The sequence below is a fragment of the Salvia hispanica genome, chromosome 2, assembly GCF_029641045.1.
Source record: "Salvia hispanica isolate PSC_SH4W2 chromosome 2, Shi_PSC_v1, whole genome shotgun sequence".
In the NCBI taxonomy this organism is placed as follows: Eukaryota; Viridiplantae; Streptophyta; class Magnoliopsida; order Lamiales; family Lamiaceae; genus Salvia; species Salvia hispanica.
Genome location: NC_142693.1, coordinates 18,451,543 through 18,467,821, shown reverse-complemented (window position 1 = coordinate 18,467,821; position 16,279 = coordinate 18,451,543). Strand labels below are relative to the sequence as shown.

At 40.5% G+C, this 16,279-nt stretch overlaps 1 protein-coding gene and 3 pseudogenes across 4 annotated transcripts; 3 read left to right on the top strand and 1 right to left on the bottom strand.

Moving 5' to 3' along the window:
* The first annotated feature begins 423 nt into the window (after positions 1-423).
* LOC148931730 (G-type lectin S-receptor-like serine/threonine-protein kinase At1g11300) lies at positions 424-3,930 on the top strand. 2 transcript variants are annotated; one of them, XM_089066127.1, is made up of 8 exons: positions 424-1,059; positions 1,369-2,113; positions 2,201-2,308; positions 2,444-2,610; positions 2,696-2,906; positions 2,984-3,227; positions 3,287-3,437; positions 3,513-3,930. In XM_089066127.1, exons 1-8 carry the CDS (start codon positions 538-540, stop codon positions 3,798-3,800), a joined length of 2,436 nt encoding a protein of 811 aa, XP_088922253.1. In that variant the 5' UTR covers positions 424-537; the 3' UTR covers positions 3,801-3,930. The 2 variants fall into 2 exon arrangements, with proteins under 2 accessions (XP_088922253.1, XP_088922252.1); XM_089066126.1 differs by having other exon boundaries at positions 2,408-2,610.
* A 360-nt stretch (positions 3,931-4,290) lies between these two features.
* On the top strand, positions 4,291-5,922 carry LOC148931729 (G-type lectin S-receptor-like serine/threonine-protein kinase At1g11300; annotated as a pseudogene). The gene is made up of 2 exons (XR_016134930.1): positions 4,291-5,714; positions 5,780-5,922. The product of XR_016134930.1 is annotated as a G-type lectin S-receptor-like serine/threonine-protein kinase At1g11300 (transcript).
* Positions 5,923-6,371: 449 nt separating this feature from the next.
* LOC148931728 (G-type lectin S-receptor-like serine/threonine-protein kinase At1g11300) lies at positions 6,372-9,424 on the top strand (annotated as a pseudogene). The gene is made up of 7 exons (XR_016134929.1): positions 6,372-7,647; positions 7,734-7,841; positions 7,916-8,118; positions 8,209-8,419; positions 8,497-8,740; positions 8,820-8,969; positions 9,045-9,424. The product of XR_016134929.1 is annotated as a G-type lectin S-receptor-like serine/threonine-protein kinase At1g11300 (transcript).
* Positions 9,420-14,448, bottom strand: LOC125188409 (G-type lectin S-receptor-like serine/threonine-protein kinase At1g11300; annotated as a pseudogene).
* Positions 14,449-16,279: the final 1,831 nt, after the last annotated feature.

The window sequence follows — 16,279 nt, the reverse complement described above, 5'->3', positions numbered from 1 at the left end:
CCTGACGTCCGCCACTGTGGCGTGGGTAGGACGTCCCACTCGGACATCCCACCGAAAATTATTATTATTTAAAAATAAAAAACTCTATAAATACGGCTCGTGTCGAAATTTTAATTTCGTAAATTTTAATTTTAATTGTGAATTTATTAATTTTATTGCGAGAAGTCCTAGTGAAATGGGAAGAGCTAGTACTGACGTGGCAGCTAGTTTTTGTGAAAAGGGCTAGTAAAGGTCCTACTGTGAGGGGCGCGACCGGAGAGACCCTTACGAGCAATATTCCAAAGAGAAAATGCTACTATGACTAAGTCAAAAAGATCAGGCAGCATTTAATGCTACTATGACTAAGTCAAAAAGATCAAGCTAAGCATTTAAGGCATAGAGAGCCAACATTAGTACGAATAATTGAGACACTTACCAATTCAGATACGTAAACCACTTCACTCAAATCTCAATATTGGTAACAAGAGAAGCTGATAGATCTTTTTAAAAATTTATCTATCCAAGCCACCAAAATCATAAGCCCATTACTTCCCTAAAATGACATCAAGAATCGCTCAGCTCTTGATTCATAAATCAGTTTTTCTTCTTGTTATCATCCAAAGTGTATCATGTATGAGCATAGAAACAGACACCATTTCAACCGGTGAAGTGATCAAAGATCCACAAACCATCACATCCCAAAAGCAGATATACAAACTAGGATTCTTCACACCTCCAAACACTACCAACCGCTACTTAGCCATCTTCTTCGCCTTCTCCCAAGAAACTGTGATATGGGTTGCTAACAGAAACAAACCACTCAAAGATTCCTTCGGCGCCGTTACTCTATCCGGAGATGGCAATCTTGTCGTCGTAGATGGGACTAATCAAACCGTCTGGTCCACCAATCTCACCACCACCTCTCCTTTCATGAACTTGACCGTCCAGCTCCTCGACACTGGCAATCTCGTTTTGCGGGATGAGGCCACGGGAGACGTGTTATGGGATTCGTTCTCACAACCAACGGATGTTATGGTGGCGGGAATGACGTTAAGCCAGAACATAAAGACAGGGAAGCAGGTGATACAAATCCTTCCATCCTAAAATAAATTAGGAGTGATCCATTAGACTTATATAGTGGTTTTAGTTCTCTCTTTGAAATATTTTTATACTCCCTCCACGTCCTAAAAATAGGAATTTTTGAAACGATACGTGTTTTAATACAATATTGGTAAAGTAAGAGTAAGATAACAAGAAAAAATGTATAGAGTGAAAGAAGTTTCGTAAAATGGAAAGTTTCTATTTTTAGGAAACGAACCAAAATAAAAAGAATTTCTGTTTTTAGGAAATGGTGGGAGTAGTTATTTTTGTTTCACTTGTCAACGTCAGGTGCTGGTGACGGCATGGAAAAACGCCACCGACCCGGAGATAGGGAGTTTCACCGGGGGGCTCGATGTCATGGGTGGGACCCCACAGCTTTTCACCTGGAATGAGGGACGCCCGCATTGGAGGAGCGGGCCGTGGAACGGCGTGATATTTCTTGGGATGAAGCAAATGTTCTACGGCTACTTAGATGGGTACACTCAAGTGAAGAATGACAGTGCTGGAAACTTCATCTATACAAGGCCGCAGACTAATAGGCATGTAACAGCTAGCTTGAATTCTTCAGGAAGTGTGTTAAGGAAGGTGTGGAATGGCACAGAGAATAGATGGGACGTTTTGAGGGCGTATCCTGAAAACGAGTGTGATGTTTATGGACAGTGTGGGGTGTTTGGTAACTGCAATGCTCTGGAATTGCCTATTTGTAGTTGTTTGAGAGGGTTTGAGCCTGTAAATGAGGAAGAATGGGGGAGAGGGAATTGGACTAATGGATGTAGGAGGAAGAGTCCGTTGCAGTGTGGAGATGACGGATTTGAGAGGGTGCGGTATATAAAGGTTCCCGACTTTGCTAAACCTTGGTCTTCTCTGGTTCAAAATGAATGTCGGATTAGATGTTTGGGGAACTGCTCATGCATAGCTTATGCTTATGATAGTAAGATTGGTTGTATGTTTTGGAGCAATACCTTGATTGACACTCAGGAGTTTGATCGTGTTGGTGTTGATCTCTATGTTCGTCTCTCTGCTTCTGAATTTGGTAATAGCCTTCATAATATTTATTAGTAATTTATTTTAGTGATTAAGCAAGGTTGAGCGAAATGAAATGATCTGTTTCTGTATGCAGATAGCCACAAGAGGAGAAAGTTGTACATCATAATTGGAGTTGCTGTGGGTTTTGTTTGCATATCTATTATGATGTTTATTGCTTGGTGGTTTATACTGAAGAGGAAAGGTGATTGGCATATTAATACACTACTATTACTTTTGAGTTTGGACACAATATGTGCTGGGCATGTCACTATTGAAATGATTATGTTCTTTGTCAAATTAGTGAACAAAGCGCAAGATTCAAGTATTTTGGACGCAGGGAAGATGTTCATGATGGATTCAACTGCAATCGTATTGAAAAATGAATCAAAGGAAGTTAATATTGGCGATTTGCCAAAGTTCAGTTTCAAGATGCTTGCTAATGCAACAAATCAGTTTGATGAAGAAAATCTTCTTGGGAGGGGAGGTTTCGGTCCTGTTTACAAGGTACAAAAACTTTATAGTTCGATGCAATCAATTTCGAACCAATTGAATGGAAGGATCATGTGATGTTTGATGTGTGCTTTGGCAGGGAGTTCTGGCAAACGAGAAAGGAATTGCTGTGAAAAGACTATCAGCGGAATCTGGACAAGGGATGCAAGAATTCATGAATGAAGTGATTCTTATTTCCAAACTCCAACACAAGAATCTTGTCAAATTGTTGGGAGGTTTTGTTGAGAAAGAGGAGAAGATTCTGATATATGAATACATGCCAAACAAAAGCTTGGACGCTTGTCTCTTTGGTCAGTTTAATGATCTTCTTACACATATAAAGACATGTTCAACATCAAAGTTTTTACTATATATATGTTTTGAACAGGTCCTACAAATCCAACAAAGAAGTTGTTAGATTGGAATATGCGTTACAGCATTATCGAGGGAATTGGGAGAGGCATTTTATACCTTCATAGAGACTCCAGATTAAGGATCATTCACAGAGACCTTAAGCCAAGTAATGTTCTGCTAGACCAAGACTGGAATCCAAAAATCTCGGATTTTGGAATGGCAAGAATATTCGGAGACAATGAAGATCATGGCAGTACTGCAAGAGTCGTGGGAACATAGTAAGTTGATAATCATCAGTTATATATCATCCTGATTGCTAACACGATGATTTTTACAGCGGATACATGGCTCCAGAATATGGAATGGAAGGCAGATTTTCTGAAAAATCTGATGTATACAGCTTCGGAGTGCTGATTCTGGAGATCATTAAAGGAAAAAAGAATACACAATATTTCAATGATGAATGGTCATTGAGCTTTATAGAATATGTAAGCACTTGTCAACTTACTCAAAATCTTTTCAATCTACAACTGGTCATTAAATAATGTATCTCGGAATTTCAGGCGTGGAAAATGTGGAGTGAGAGCAAGTGTTTGAGTTTCGTGGAGGAATGCATCGCAAATAGGGAGACGGAGGAAGAGATGGTTCGATGCATTCAGATAGGGCTGCTTTGTGTGCAAGACTATCCCAAGGATAGACCTTCCATTGAAATCGTGCTGTCGATGCTGAGTCGTGATATTGTGGAGCTGCCAGTGCCTAAGCAGCCCGTGTTTGCAGTAAATTGTTCAACACCAGGCCCCAATGTCTACTCCAATGATGAGTTCACTCTCAGTGTGCTTGATGGGCGATGAATCTATCTCAGATTCTATCATTAGATTGTCCCCTGTTTCTTTATACTCCAATTTTGTTTTCCTAGAGCTAATTGATTTGTTTTTTCTGTTTCATTATAATAATAAAAATTAATATTTTTTTTTCGGAGGATACTTTGGTCCGAGATTGTATTTATGTGAATTAGCCATGTATTAATATGCGAATGCTTAGGTACAAAAACTAAAAGAATCATGGTATTGTATGAAAAGGGAGCCATGAAATTAGGTCTTTGTTCGTGGACTAATGATGCTAATATAATTCATCCTAGATCGCAAAGGTTAAAACATCAATATGACTAAATTTGCATGTCATTGTCTACGACCAAGTTGAATAAGAAACTAACTTAGGAATCGGTCCAGCAATGGAAAAAAAATGCTATATTTCTGCAATAGCAAACAATTAATTTTCGGAATTAAATGAAAGACTCAAAATCCAAGTCTTGCAAAATGTTTTTTCAAAGTCTTCAGCCTCATTTCATTCTACTTATCGCTAAGTGCAATTTCCTTCTTAAGTTCTAGTATTTTCAAAACAATCGATTCGAGAAGTGCTGTTAGATTTTGATCAAAATTTACGTTCCATTCCATCCAACTATAAAGCCACCACACAGTTACAATCCTTCCCACAGTCGAGAAATGGCACCCAAAATCGTTCATATCGTAATTCATAAATCATTTCTTCTTCTTATAATCATCCAAAGTGTTGCATGTTTGAGCATAGAAACAGACACCATTTCAAGCGGTGTTGTGATCAAAGATCCACAAACCATCACATCCCCAAAACAGATATACAAACTAGGATTCTTCACACCTCCAAACACAACCAACCGCTACTTAGGCATCTTCTTTGCCTTCTCCCAAGAAACAGTGATTTGGGTCGCCAACAGAAACAAACCACTCAAAGATTCCTCTGGCTCTGTTACTCTGTCTCGAGATGGAAATCTCGTGGTCTTGGACGGGACTAATCAAACCGTCTGGTCCACCAATCTCACCCTCACCTCTCCTGTCAATCCGATCGTCCAAATCCTCGACACTGGCAATCTCGTTTTGCGGGAAGAGGCCACAGGAGACGTGTTATGGGAGTCGTTCTCACAACCAACGGATGTCCTGGTGCAGGGAATGACGTTAAGCCAGAATGTAAAGACTGGGAAGCAGGTGGTGCTGACAGCGTGGAAAAATGCCACTGAGCCCGCGATAGGGAGCTTCACCGTGGGCCTCGACGTCATGAGTGGGACGCCACAGCTTTTCGTCTGGAATGAGGGGCGGCCGCACTGGAGGAGTGGGCCGTGGAACGGCCTGATTTTTCTCGGGATAAAGCAACTGTGCGACACATACTTAGATGGGGTCAATCACGTGAAGAATGACGGTGCTGGTAATTTCGGCTTTTCCCCACCGCAGAATAACAAGCATATAACTGCCACCGTGAATTCTTCTGGAAGTTTGATTCGGAAGACGTGGAATGGCGTGGACAGAAATGGTACATTTTGAGGGCGTATCCTGAAAACGAGTGTGATGTTTACGGAAAGTGTGGGCCATTTGGTAGCTGCAATGTCTTGCAATCGCCTATTTGTAGTTGCTTGAGAGGGTTTGAGCCTACAAATGAGGATGAATGGGGGAGAGGGAATTGGACTAATGGCTGCAGGAGGAAGATCCAGTTGCAATGTGGAGACGATGGATTTGAGAGGTTGCGGTATATGAAGGTTCCGGACATTGCTAAGCCCTTGCCTTCGAGGGTTCAAGACGAGTGTCGGACCATATGTCTGAGGAACTGTTCATGCATAGCTTATGCTTATGATATTAACATTGGTTGTCTATTTTGGAGCAATACCTTGATTGACACTCAGGTGTTTGGTCATGTTGGTGTTGATCTCTACATTCGTCTTTCTGCTTCTGAATTTGGTAATTTCCTTCACAATTCTCCCAAGGAGGAGCAATTCCTTGACATTATCTCTTTCTTTATCCAGATAGCAACAATGGAAGAAAGTTGTACATTATATTTGGAGTAGCTGTGGGTTTTGTTTGTATATCTATCATGATATTTATTGCTTGGTGGTTAAAATTGAAGAAGAGAGGTGCTTGGTATGCTGACCTGGAGTATTCCTTTTGACACAGTAAGTATATATTGCTGCATCTCACTCTTGAAATGATCATGTTATTTGTTAAATTAATCAGGGAGCAAAGCGCAAGATTCAAGTATTTTGGAAGCAGGGCAGACGTTCACGACGGATTCAACTGCAATCATATTAAAGGAACTTTATATTGGCGATTTTTAATAGTGGACCCCACATTCCAGCTATTTATTCCAACTCACATTTTATTTTAAAATTAATATATAAAAGTAGACTCAGCCCACTTTCTATTATATTTCTTAAAACCCGTACCGAGTCAAATAGCGACAAATTTTAAGGGACGAGAGGAAGTACTTAGATTTATTAAAGTCCAAGTCTCCCAGCATGACTACTTCAACTATTTTTTTATCTTCAAACCAATCAATATGATTGCTTATCTTTCATCTACTATATATAGTGATACCACAATCCAGCAAAATCATAAGCCATGCATTATCATACAATGTCTCAAACAATCACTCAATTCTTTGTTCATACATCAATACTTGTTCTAATTCTCCAAAGCATTGTATGTTTGAGTTTACAAAACGACACAATTTCAGCCGGTGTGGTGATCAGAGATCCAGAAACCATTATATCAGCAAAGCAGGAATACAAATTGGGATTCTTCTCTCCTCCAAACACCACCAACCGCTACTTAGGCATCTTCATTACCTTCTCCGAAGAAACAGTGATATGGGTCGCCAACAGAGACACACCCCTCACCGATTCTTCCGGCACCGTTACTCTGTCTCAAGACGGCAATCTCGTCGTCTTGGACGGGACTAATCGAACCGTCTGGTCGACCAATCTCACAACATCTTCCATCGTTAGTCCAGTCGTCCAAATCCTGGACACTGGCAATCTCGTCTTGAGGGAAAAGGACTCTGGTGACACACTGTGGGAGTCTTTCTTGCATCCTACGGACGTTATGATGCAGGGAATGACGTTAAGCCAGAACGTAAAGACAGGGGAGCAGGTGCTGCTGACGTCGTGGAAAAACGCGACTGACCCCGCGATAGGGAGCTTCACCGGGGGCTTGGACGCCATGAGCGGGGCGCCACAGCTTGTGACGTGGAACGAGGGGCGGCCGTACTGGAGGGGCGGGCAGTGGAATGGCCTGATTTTTCTTGGGGTAAAGCAGATGTTCTACGCCTACTTAGATGGGTTCAATCAAGTGAAGAATGACAGTGATGGGAATTTCTTCTATTCGACGCCCAAGGATAACGGTCTTGTAACAATCTCCTTGAATTCTTCCGGAAGTGCGGTTCGGAGGATGTGGAATGGCATGGAGAAGAGATGGGACTTTGTGGCGGCGTACCCTGAAAATGAGTGTGATGTTTACGGGAAGTGTGGGTCATTTGGTAGCTGCAATGCTCTGGAATTGCCTATTTGTAGTTGTTTGAGAGGGTTTGAGCCTGTAAATGAGGAAGAATGGGGGAGAGGAAATTGGACTAATGGTTGCAGGAGGAGGAACCAGTTGCAATGTGGAAATGATGAGTTTGAGAGGCTGCGGTATATGAAGGTTCCGGACTTTTCTCAAATCTTGCCTTCGAGGGTTCAAGACGAGTGTCGAACCAGATGTATGGGGAACTGTTCCTGCATAGCTTATGCTTATGATAGTTACATTGGTTGTATGTTTTGGAGCAATACCTTGATTGACACTCAGGAGTTTGGTAGTGTTGGTGTTGATGTTTACGTTCGTCTCTCTGCTTCTGAATTCGGTAACGTCTTTCACAAAATATACTACTACTAGTTAATTACATACTACTACGGTTGAATGAATTTAAATTAACTCTTTCTTATGCAGATAGCCACAAGGAGAGAAAGTTGTACATCATAATTGCAGTAGCTGTGGGTTTTGTTTGCATATCTTTTATACTGTTTATTGCTTGGTGGTTTATAGTGAAGAGGAAAGGTGATTGATCTATTAGTACTTTTGACACAATAAGTATATTTTGCTGTATATGAACATGTTCTTTGCCAAATCAGGGAACAAAGCGCAAGATTCGAGTATTTTGGAAGCAGGACAGATGTTCACGACAGACTCAACTGCAATCGTACTGAAAAATGAATCAAAGGAAGTTAATATTGGCGATCTGCCAAAGTTCACCTTCGAGATGCTTGCTAATGCAACAAACAAATTCCATGAAGATAATCTTCTTGGGAGGGGAGGTTTCGGACCTGTTTACAAGGTAACAAAACTATTAGAGTTCATTGTACTCAATTCTGCATCAACAGAATCACAAGATCATATAATGTTTGATGTGTGTTTTGGTACATAGGGAGTCTTGGCAAACGAGAAAGAAATTGCTGTGAAAAGACTATCCGCGGAATCTGGACAAGGAATGCAAGAATTCATGAATGAAGTGATTGTGATTTCTAAACTCCAACATAGGAATCTTGTCAAACTGTTGGGAGGATGTGTTGAGAAAGAAGAAAAGATTCTTATATATGAATACATGCCAAACAAAAGCTTGGATGCTTGTCTCTTTGGTAAGTTCACTTTCTATGCATTTGAAAGAATTTTCAGCAACAAAGTAAATTTTTAATAATATATTTTGTTTGGGCAGGTCCTACAAATCCAACCAAGAAATTGTTAGATTGGAATATGCGTTGCAGCATCATCGAGGGCATCGGGCGAGGCATCTTGTACCTCCACAGAGACTCAAGACTAAGGATCATTCACAGAGACCTCAAGCCAAGTAATGTTCTGCTAGACCAAAACTGGAATCCAAAAATCTCTGATTTTGGGATGGCAAGAATATTCGGAGGCAATGAAGACCATGGAAGTACTGCAAGAGTCGTGGGAACATAGTAAGTGGAACTTGATCAGTTGTATATCACTTTGAGAATAAACGCGTAAGTTTTGCTAACATGGTAAGTAATTTTACAGTGGATACATGGCGCGGAATATGGAATGGAAGGCAGATTTTCTGAAAAATCTGATGTCTACAGCTTCAGAGTGCTGATATTGGAGATTATAAAAGGAAAAAAGAACACACACTATTTCAATGATGAATTATCCTTGAGCCTTATAGCATGTGTAAGAACTTGTTAACTTTTTCATAATCTTTTGAAACTAACTCTGGTTGTTTAGTAACTTATCTTTGAATTTCAGGCTTGGAAAATGTGGAGTGAGAGCAAGTGTTTGAGTTTCGTGGAGGAATGCATCGCAAGTAAGGAGACGGAGGAAGAGATGGTTCGATGCATTCAGATAGGGCTGCTTTGTGTCCAAGAACATCCCAAGGATAGACCTTCCATTGAAATGGTGCTGTCGATGTTGAATCGTGATATTGTGGAGCTGGCAGCGCCAAAGCAGCCAGTGTTTGCGGAAAATGGATCAACAGACCAGAATGTTTACCCAAGCTACGAGCTCACTCATAGTGTGCTTGATGGACGATGAATCAGAATGTATCCACTGTAAAATTACTTAGCATGTTAGCAAAACTTACTGGTTTATTCAAACATGGTAAATGACTAAAAGACCAACTTACTATGTCCCCATGACTCTTGCAGTATTGCCATGGTCTTCGTTGCCTCTGAATATTCTTGCAATGCCAAAATCCGAGATTTTGGGATTCCAGTCTTGATCTAGAGGACATTACTTGGTTTCAGGTCTCTGTGAATGATCCTTAGTCTCGAGTCTCTGTGAAGATACAGGATGCCTCGCCCTATGCCTTCGATGATGTTGTAACGCATATTCCAATCCAACAACTTCTTTGTCGGATTCGTATGACCAAAGAGACAAGCATCCAAGCTTTTGTTTGGCATGTATTCGTATACCAGAATCTTCTCTTCTCTCTCAACACAACCTCCCAACCAGGGACGGAACCAAAACTTTCAATAAGCCGGTGCTAAAATTAAAAAAATAAAGTATATATTTGTGATCAATGTCGAACCAATTTTAAAGACTGAACTAGAGACCAAATCTGGGCAATTAGATCTAGTTTTTTTGATGAGATGTGCTGCTGCGAAAATTTTTTCTTCTTCATTACTAGCCCATTTTACTTCATTATATAGGTTTATTACTTCATTCTGTACTTCAAATGCTTCTACACATACTTCATTCCAACAATTTATTACATTATTTCATGTGTTTATTAAACCATATTAGCGCCATGGCGTTGGTGATAGATATTGTAGAGAGAAAGACCGACACGCAACGGCGAAACCACATTTACGTACTGAAATGATATAAAAACCTACTGGAATGAAGTAAAAACCCACTAGAATGAAGTAAAAACCTACTAGAATGAAGTAATATATTCTGGAACGAAGTTAAATCTTCGTAACATGTTAGTATGACTTATTTACCTTCAGATGAATTAAAATAGGCTCGTGATGAAGGCGAAAATAATTTATAAATTTCTGTATCTTATCCATAAAAAACTAGATAAAAGCCCTAATTTGGTAGGGTTCGGTGGTTCGATCTTTAAGAGTGGATTTGTATAGGGTCCTATTCTAATGCTTATAGCACCCTAATCCAAAATCAAGACTAAATCTCCACCATTGGATTTTAAAATGAGTGGATGAGATTAAAGCTCACAAATCTCAATAAATAGTTGACAAAATATCAACAAAAGGGTAATATCGTCATTATGTTATCATATGAAAATTTTCGTGGGTGTTTTTTTATATCAACATTGTGTATTACAAATATCAACAATATGGCATTAGAATATCAATACAAGGACAAGAAAACATCAACACATTTTTATTGAGATTGGACATGCATAATATTGAGATTTTGTCTGCAATATATTGAGATTTTTTGTTGCATTTGTTGATAAAAGCTGCTTATCAACATGTACGAAAATTGAAATATAATTTATCAAATTTCATCACCCGAACATCGTCGGAACATATGCAATTGAGATCTCGTTGGAATCCTTATTAAATTATCTTTAATTTGATATATTTTTTGCGAAAAAATAATTTAAATTGAGAGAGTTACGTAAATTTAAAGATTAGAGATGATTTTGAGGAGAGAGAAAGTAGTTAGTTATAATTACTACATCAAAGATTTGACATTAATACCCTTTTTATTTAATTAATAATTATTTAAATTTAAAATATATTACACTTGACATTATATTAACCACAAGATCTTCTAATCTAATGGTTGAAAATTGGTCTCAGTTTCGGATTGGTAAATAGTTAGCGATTGATTACATCCCTGCATATATATACATTAAAATATAATTTATTATTCTTACCTGCTTTATTTATTTTTAAAATTTATTAAATGATGAAAATACAATTAGATATTGAATTTCAAATAAAAAATTTCATATATTTTTTATATGAAAAAATATTCATTCAAATTAAAAATTTTAGTAAATTTTGGCCAGTTTCATTATAAAATTGTAATATTGAATCATAAATTTTTAATTTTTTACAATTATATCATCCAATTTTAAAATGTTGTCTTTTTGAAAATGTTTAAAAGACAAATGGTCTTTTACTAAAATGAGAAAAGAAAAAAAAAAGAAAAAGTATATAGTCTAATAAAAATTAAAAAAACATGATTTTATAGTCTATTTTTAAATAAATTAACTAGATTAATTTAAATTAACATTTTAAGATAGATACACATAAATTGTGACATTACGGAGACATGTAAGTAAAACAATTTGTTATGTAAAACTCATATTATACTATAAACTCAAGAAAATTATTCCGTAGCATATGCTAGTATTATTCCTAAAATGAAAACAAAAATGCAAACTTGATTATATCATTATAATATGCACTATTCCCAAATATCTCGAAACAAACTTATCATAACTAGAAACAAACTTATCATAACTACGATTTATAATAGATTAGGGCCCCACACAGCTGTAAATTCAATTAGCATAATTACTTTCTACTTGTCTCTTTTCTCTTTCTTCTTCTTCTCCCTTTCTCCTTTCTAACAAATTTAAAAGATACTAGGACCGGCAAAGACACAGACAGCCATATATGGTGGAAGACTGGAAGTACTAGGACCGGCACCGGCACCGGCCAAGCCACCGCTGGAGAGCGGTGGCTTGGACCATGCCTAGGTCCGTCCCTGCTCCCAACAATTTGACAAGATTTCTATGTTGGAGTTTGGATATCACAATTACTTCATTCATGAATTCTTGCATGCCTTGTCCAGATTCCGCTGATAGTCTTTTCACAGCGATTTCTTTCTCGTTCGCCATAACTCCCTACCAAAACACACATCAAACATTGTATGGTCATTCTATTGGTGCAGAATTGAGTCCATCTTGTTAACATGGCTATCTTGGAGCCATGTAGTGTTCAAGCTGGAGCAAGAAATGTTAAGTTGAAAAGTCATGTACACAAGGATGTTAAGGATGCAAAAGTAGCTAAAGTTGATGACTTGGAAAAGCCACCTCAGCCTGCTCCATCATGGAAGGATATATTGATGTCTGGCAATTGTTCATTGGTTAAGAGCTCAAGGATCCACAGCACGTGAGAAATCAAGAGATCCTCTCAGAATCAGTTATTTGAATTTGTTGTTTAGCTAATGTTACAGCTGGTCCTTTAGGGTTTCATGTTATGTTCTAGGTCCTTCTGTGTCTAGTATATATAGTGATCTTCCTTGTAAGAATGCGACTAGTTCAACATATCATATCAATGAAAGATATTGTTTTCTTGCTATAAACAGCAATGACTACTTACAACCTTACTGCATGTTTCAATTCTTGCTGCCATTCTTTCACATCTAACAATTAAAGTTTTTGTACCATGTAAACAGGACCGAAACCTCCCCTCCCAAGAAGATTATCTTCATGGAACTGGTTTGTTGCATTAGCAAGCATCTTCAAAGTGAACTTTGGCAGATCGCCATCTTTTAGCACGATTGCAGTTGAATCCGTCGTGAACATCTGTCCTGCTTCCAAAATACTTGAATCTTGCGCTTTGCTCCCTGGTTTGACAAAGAGCATGATCATTTCAAGAGTGACATTCAGCAAAATATATGTATTGTGTCAAAATAATACTAGGTCGATCACCTTTCCCCTTCACTATTAACCACCAAGCAATATATACTTATATATTGAGTGAAAAGTAATACTAATAGGTCAATCACCTTTCCTCTTCTCTATTAACCACCAAGCAATAAACATCAGAATAGATATGCAAACAAAACCCACAGCAACTCCAATTATGATGTACAACTTTCTCTCCTTGTGCCTATCTGCATACAGAAACAGATCATTTCAATTCATTCAACCTTGATACTAATATCATTAACTAGTAAAAACTGTGAAGGAAATTACCGAATTCAGAAGCAGAGAGACGAACGTAGAGATCAACACCAACGCGATCAAACTCCTGCGTGTCAATCAAGATATTGCTCCAAAACATACAACCAATGTAACTATCATAAGCATAAGCTATGCATGAGCAGTTCCTCTGACACGCTGTCCGACACTCGTCTTGAACCCTAGAAGACGAGGGTTTAGCAAAGTCCGGAACCTTCATATACCGCAACCTCTCAAATCTATCATCTCCACACTGCAACTGCCTCTTCCTCCTACAGCCATTAGTCCAATTTCCTCTCCCCCATTCATCCTCATTCACAGGCTCAAAACCTCTCAAACATCTACAAATAGGAGATTCTAAAGCATTGCAGCTACCAAACACCCCACACTTGCCATAAACATCACACTCGTTTTTCGGATAGGCCACCACGTCCCATCTCTTCTCCATGTTATTCCAAGCCTTTCGTAGCGCGCTTCCTGAAGAATTCCACATGACGATCCCATCAATCGGCGGAGGGGAGAAAAGATGTTGCCAGCACTGTCACTATTCACTTGAGCGATCGCATCTAAGTAGGCGTAGAACTTCTCCTTTATCCCAAGAAATATCTGTCCGTTCCACGGTCCGCTCCTCCAGTGCGGCTGCACCTCATTCCACGTGAAAAGCTGCACGGTCCCGCTCATGGCGTCAATGCCCCCGGTAAAGCTCCCCATCCCCGGGTCAGTCGCGTTTTTCCATGCTGTCAGCAGCACCTGCTTCCCGGTCTTTACGTTCTGGCTTAACGTCATTCCCTGCACCATAACATCCGTAGGATGTGAGAAAGACTCCCACAGCGTGTCTCCAGAGACCTCTTCCCGCAAGACGAGATTGCAGTGTCCAGGATTTTGGACGACTGGACTAATGACGGAAGATGTTGTGAGATTAGTCGACCACACGGTTCGATTAGTCCCGTCCAAGACAACGAGATTGCCGTCTTGAGACAGAGTAACGGCGCCGGAAGAATCGGTGAGGGGTGTGTCTCTGTTGGCTACCCAAATCACTGTTTCTTCTGACAAGGCGTAGAAGATTCCTAAGTAGCGATTGGTGGTGTTTGGAGGAGAGAAGAATCCCAATTTGTATTCCTTCTTTGCTGATGCCATGGTTTGTGGATCTCTGATGATCACACCGGCTGACATTGTGTCGTTTTGTAAACTTAAACATACATTACTTTTGAGAATTAGAACAAGTATTGATAAATGAACTAAAAATTGAGTGATTATTTGAAACATTGTACGAGCCAAACACATCCTTATCCGCATAAGATTAAGAGCATCCACAATGGATGCCCGATCCCGCGCCCGATCGGCCGAGATCGGGCTCGGGCGTGGTCGGGCATCCATTGTAGCCCTCGGTCGCGCCCGATCCCGAGCCCGATCGATCGGGCGCGAGATCGAGCGCCCATTGCAGAGGCGCGCCCGATCACGCCCGAGCCCGAGCACGCATTTTTGATTTTTTTTTTTTTTTTTTGTCTTTTTCAATTCTATAAATATACCTTCATTTCACTCATTTTTCACACAACTCTCACACATCTCTCTCAACTCTCTCTCCATAGCAATATCTCTTTCACTCACTTTTCCAAAATGTTTCCCGGGGAAGATATTGGTCGGTCTATGGAACACGCAATGTTTGCTTTCGGGAACCAGATTCTCGCCGGTATTCGTGCAATACATGAGCAAGAGCAAGCCGAACAGCAGGCCCAAGAGCAGGTCCCGAGGCCCATCCGCCGACGGACATCCGTCCGTCGAGAGCATATCCTAGCTCATCAACGTCTGTTCGAGGACTACTTCGCCGAACATCCCCAGTGGGGCACGCCGGTTTTTCGCCGACGGTTTAGGATGCGGCGAGAGCTATTTCTCCAGATTGTTCACACGTTGGAGGCGCGCGACGAGTACTTCCAGTGGCGGGAAGATGCGGCCCATAGAAAGGGTCCATCCCCGCTGACGAAGTGCACTGTTGCGCTTCGTCAGTTGGCATACGGCACTACGGCGGACATGTTCGACGAGTATCTTCACGTCGGGGATACAACTGGCCGGGAGTGTCTGGTAAATTTTTGTGCGGGCGTTATTGACGCCTTCGGTGCCACATATTTGCGCAAGCCGAATGCCCAAGACTGCCAGGACCTGCTGCGGATGCACGATACGGTGCACGACTTTCCTGGAATGTTAGGGAGTATTGATTGTATGCACTGGGAGTGGAAGAATTGTCCTGCAGCGTGGAGAGGCCAATTCACCAGTGGGTATAAGGGTACCCACCCGACGATGATCCTTGAAGCAATCGTTGACCACAGTCTTTGGATTTGGCATGCTCATTTTGGCGTGGCGGGGTCCAACAACGACATCAATGTGCTGAACTCGTCCAGTCTCTTCACCGAGCAATGCAATGGCAACGGTCCGGTTATCAGCTTCACTGCCAACGGACGACAACATCATATGGGGTACTACTTAGCCGACGGCATTTACCCGAGATGGCCAGTTTCCTTGAAGACGATCTCCTGTCCAACGGGTGCAAGGAGAGAGTTTTTTGCGGCAAAGCAGGAGTCTGCACGGAAGGACGTGGAGCGAGGATTCGGTGTGCTTCAAGCGCGTTGGGGAATAGTGAAAGGCCCGGCTCGTTCCTGGTACAGGCATCATATCACCAATGTCATGTACGCGTGCATCATCTTGCACAACATGATTATTCACGATGAAGGTCGTGCAGCTAGCCAGTGGTCCGACGATGAAGCCGCTCCGAGCGCAGGTCATGCAGCCCCGACGGTCGTTCGAGGTTTACCCTATGGACTCAACGAGAGATTACAAGCTCAGGAGAGCATGCGCAACCAACAAGCTCATCTTGATCTCATGAACGACATGATTGAAGAAGTTTGGACGCGTAGTGGTCGTTGAAATTGTACCTCTTTATCGTAACTTTTTTTAGAAATAAATTAAGTAATGTATGTTTTTTGCTAGTTCTTTAAATTAAAAGTCTAATTTTGCTATTTATAATTGGTAAACATAAAAAAAATTAAAATTAAAATTGAAATGAGAAATGGATAATAGATAGGGCATGCACCAGGGCTCCACC

What these genes read in the sequence shown, in the direction of transcription:
- LOC148931730 (XM_089066126.1), top strand. Translation starts at nt 538, where the DNA reads ATGACATCAAGAATCGCTCAGCTCTTGATTCATAAATCAGTTTTTCTT. An exon ending in TCTCTCTGCTTCTGAATTTG is followed by an intron (nt 2,114 to 2,200) that starts GTAATAGCCTTC and finishes TTCTGTATGCAG; the next exon opens with ATAGCCACAAGAGGAGAAAG. An exon ending in GCAAGAGTCGTGGGAACATA is followed by an intron (nt 3,228 to 3,286) that starts GTAAGTTGATAA and finishes TGATTTTTACAG; the next exon opens with CGGATACATGGCTCCAGAAT.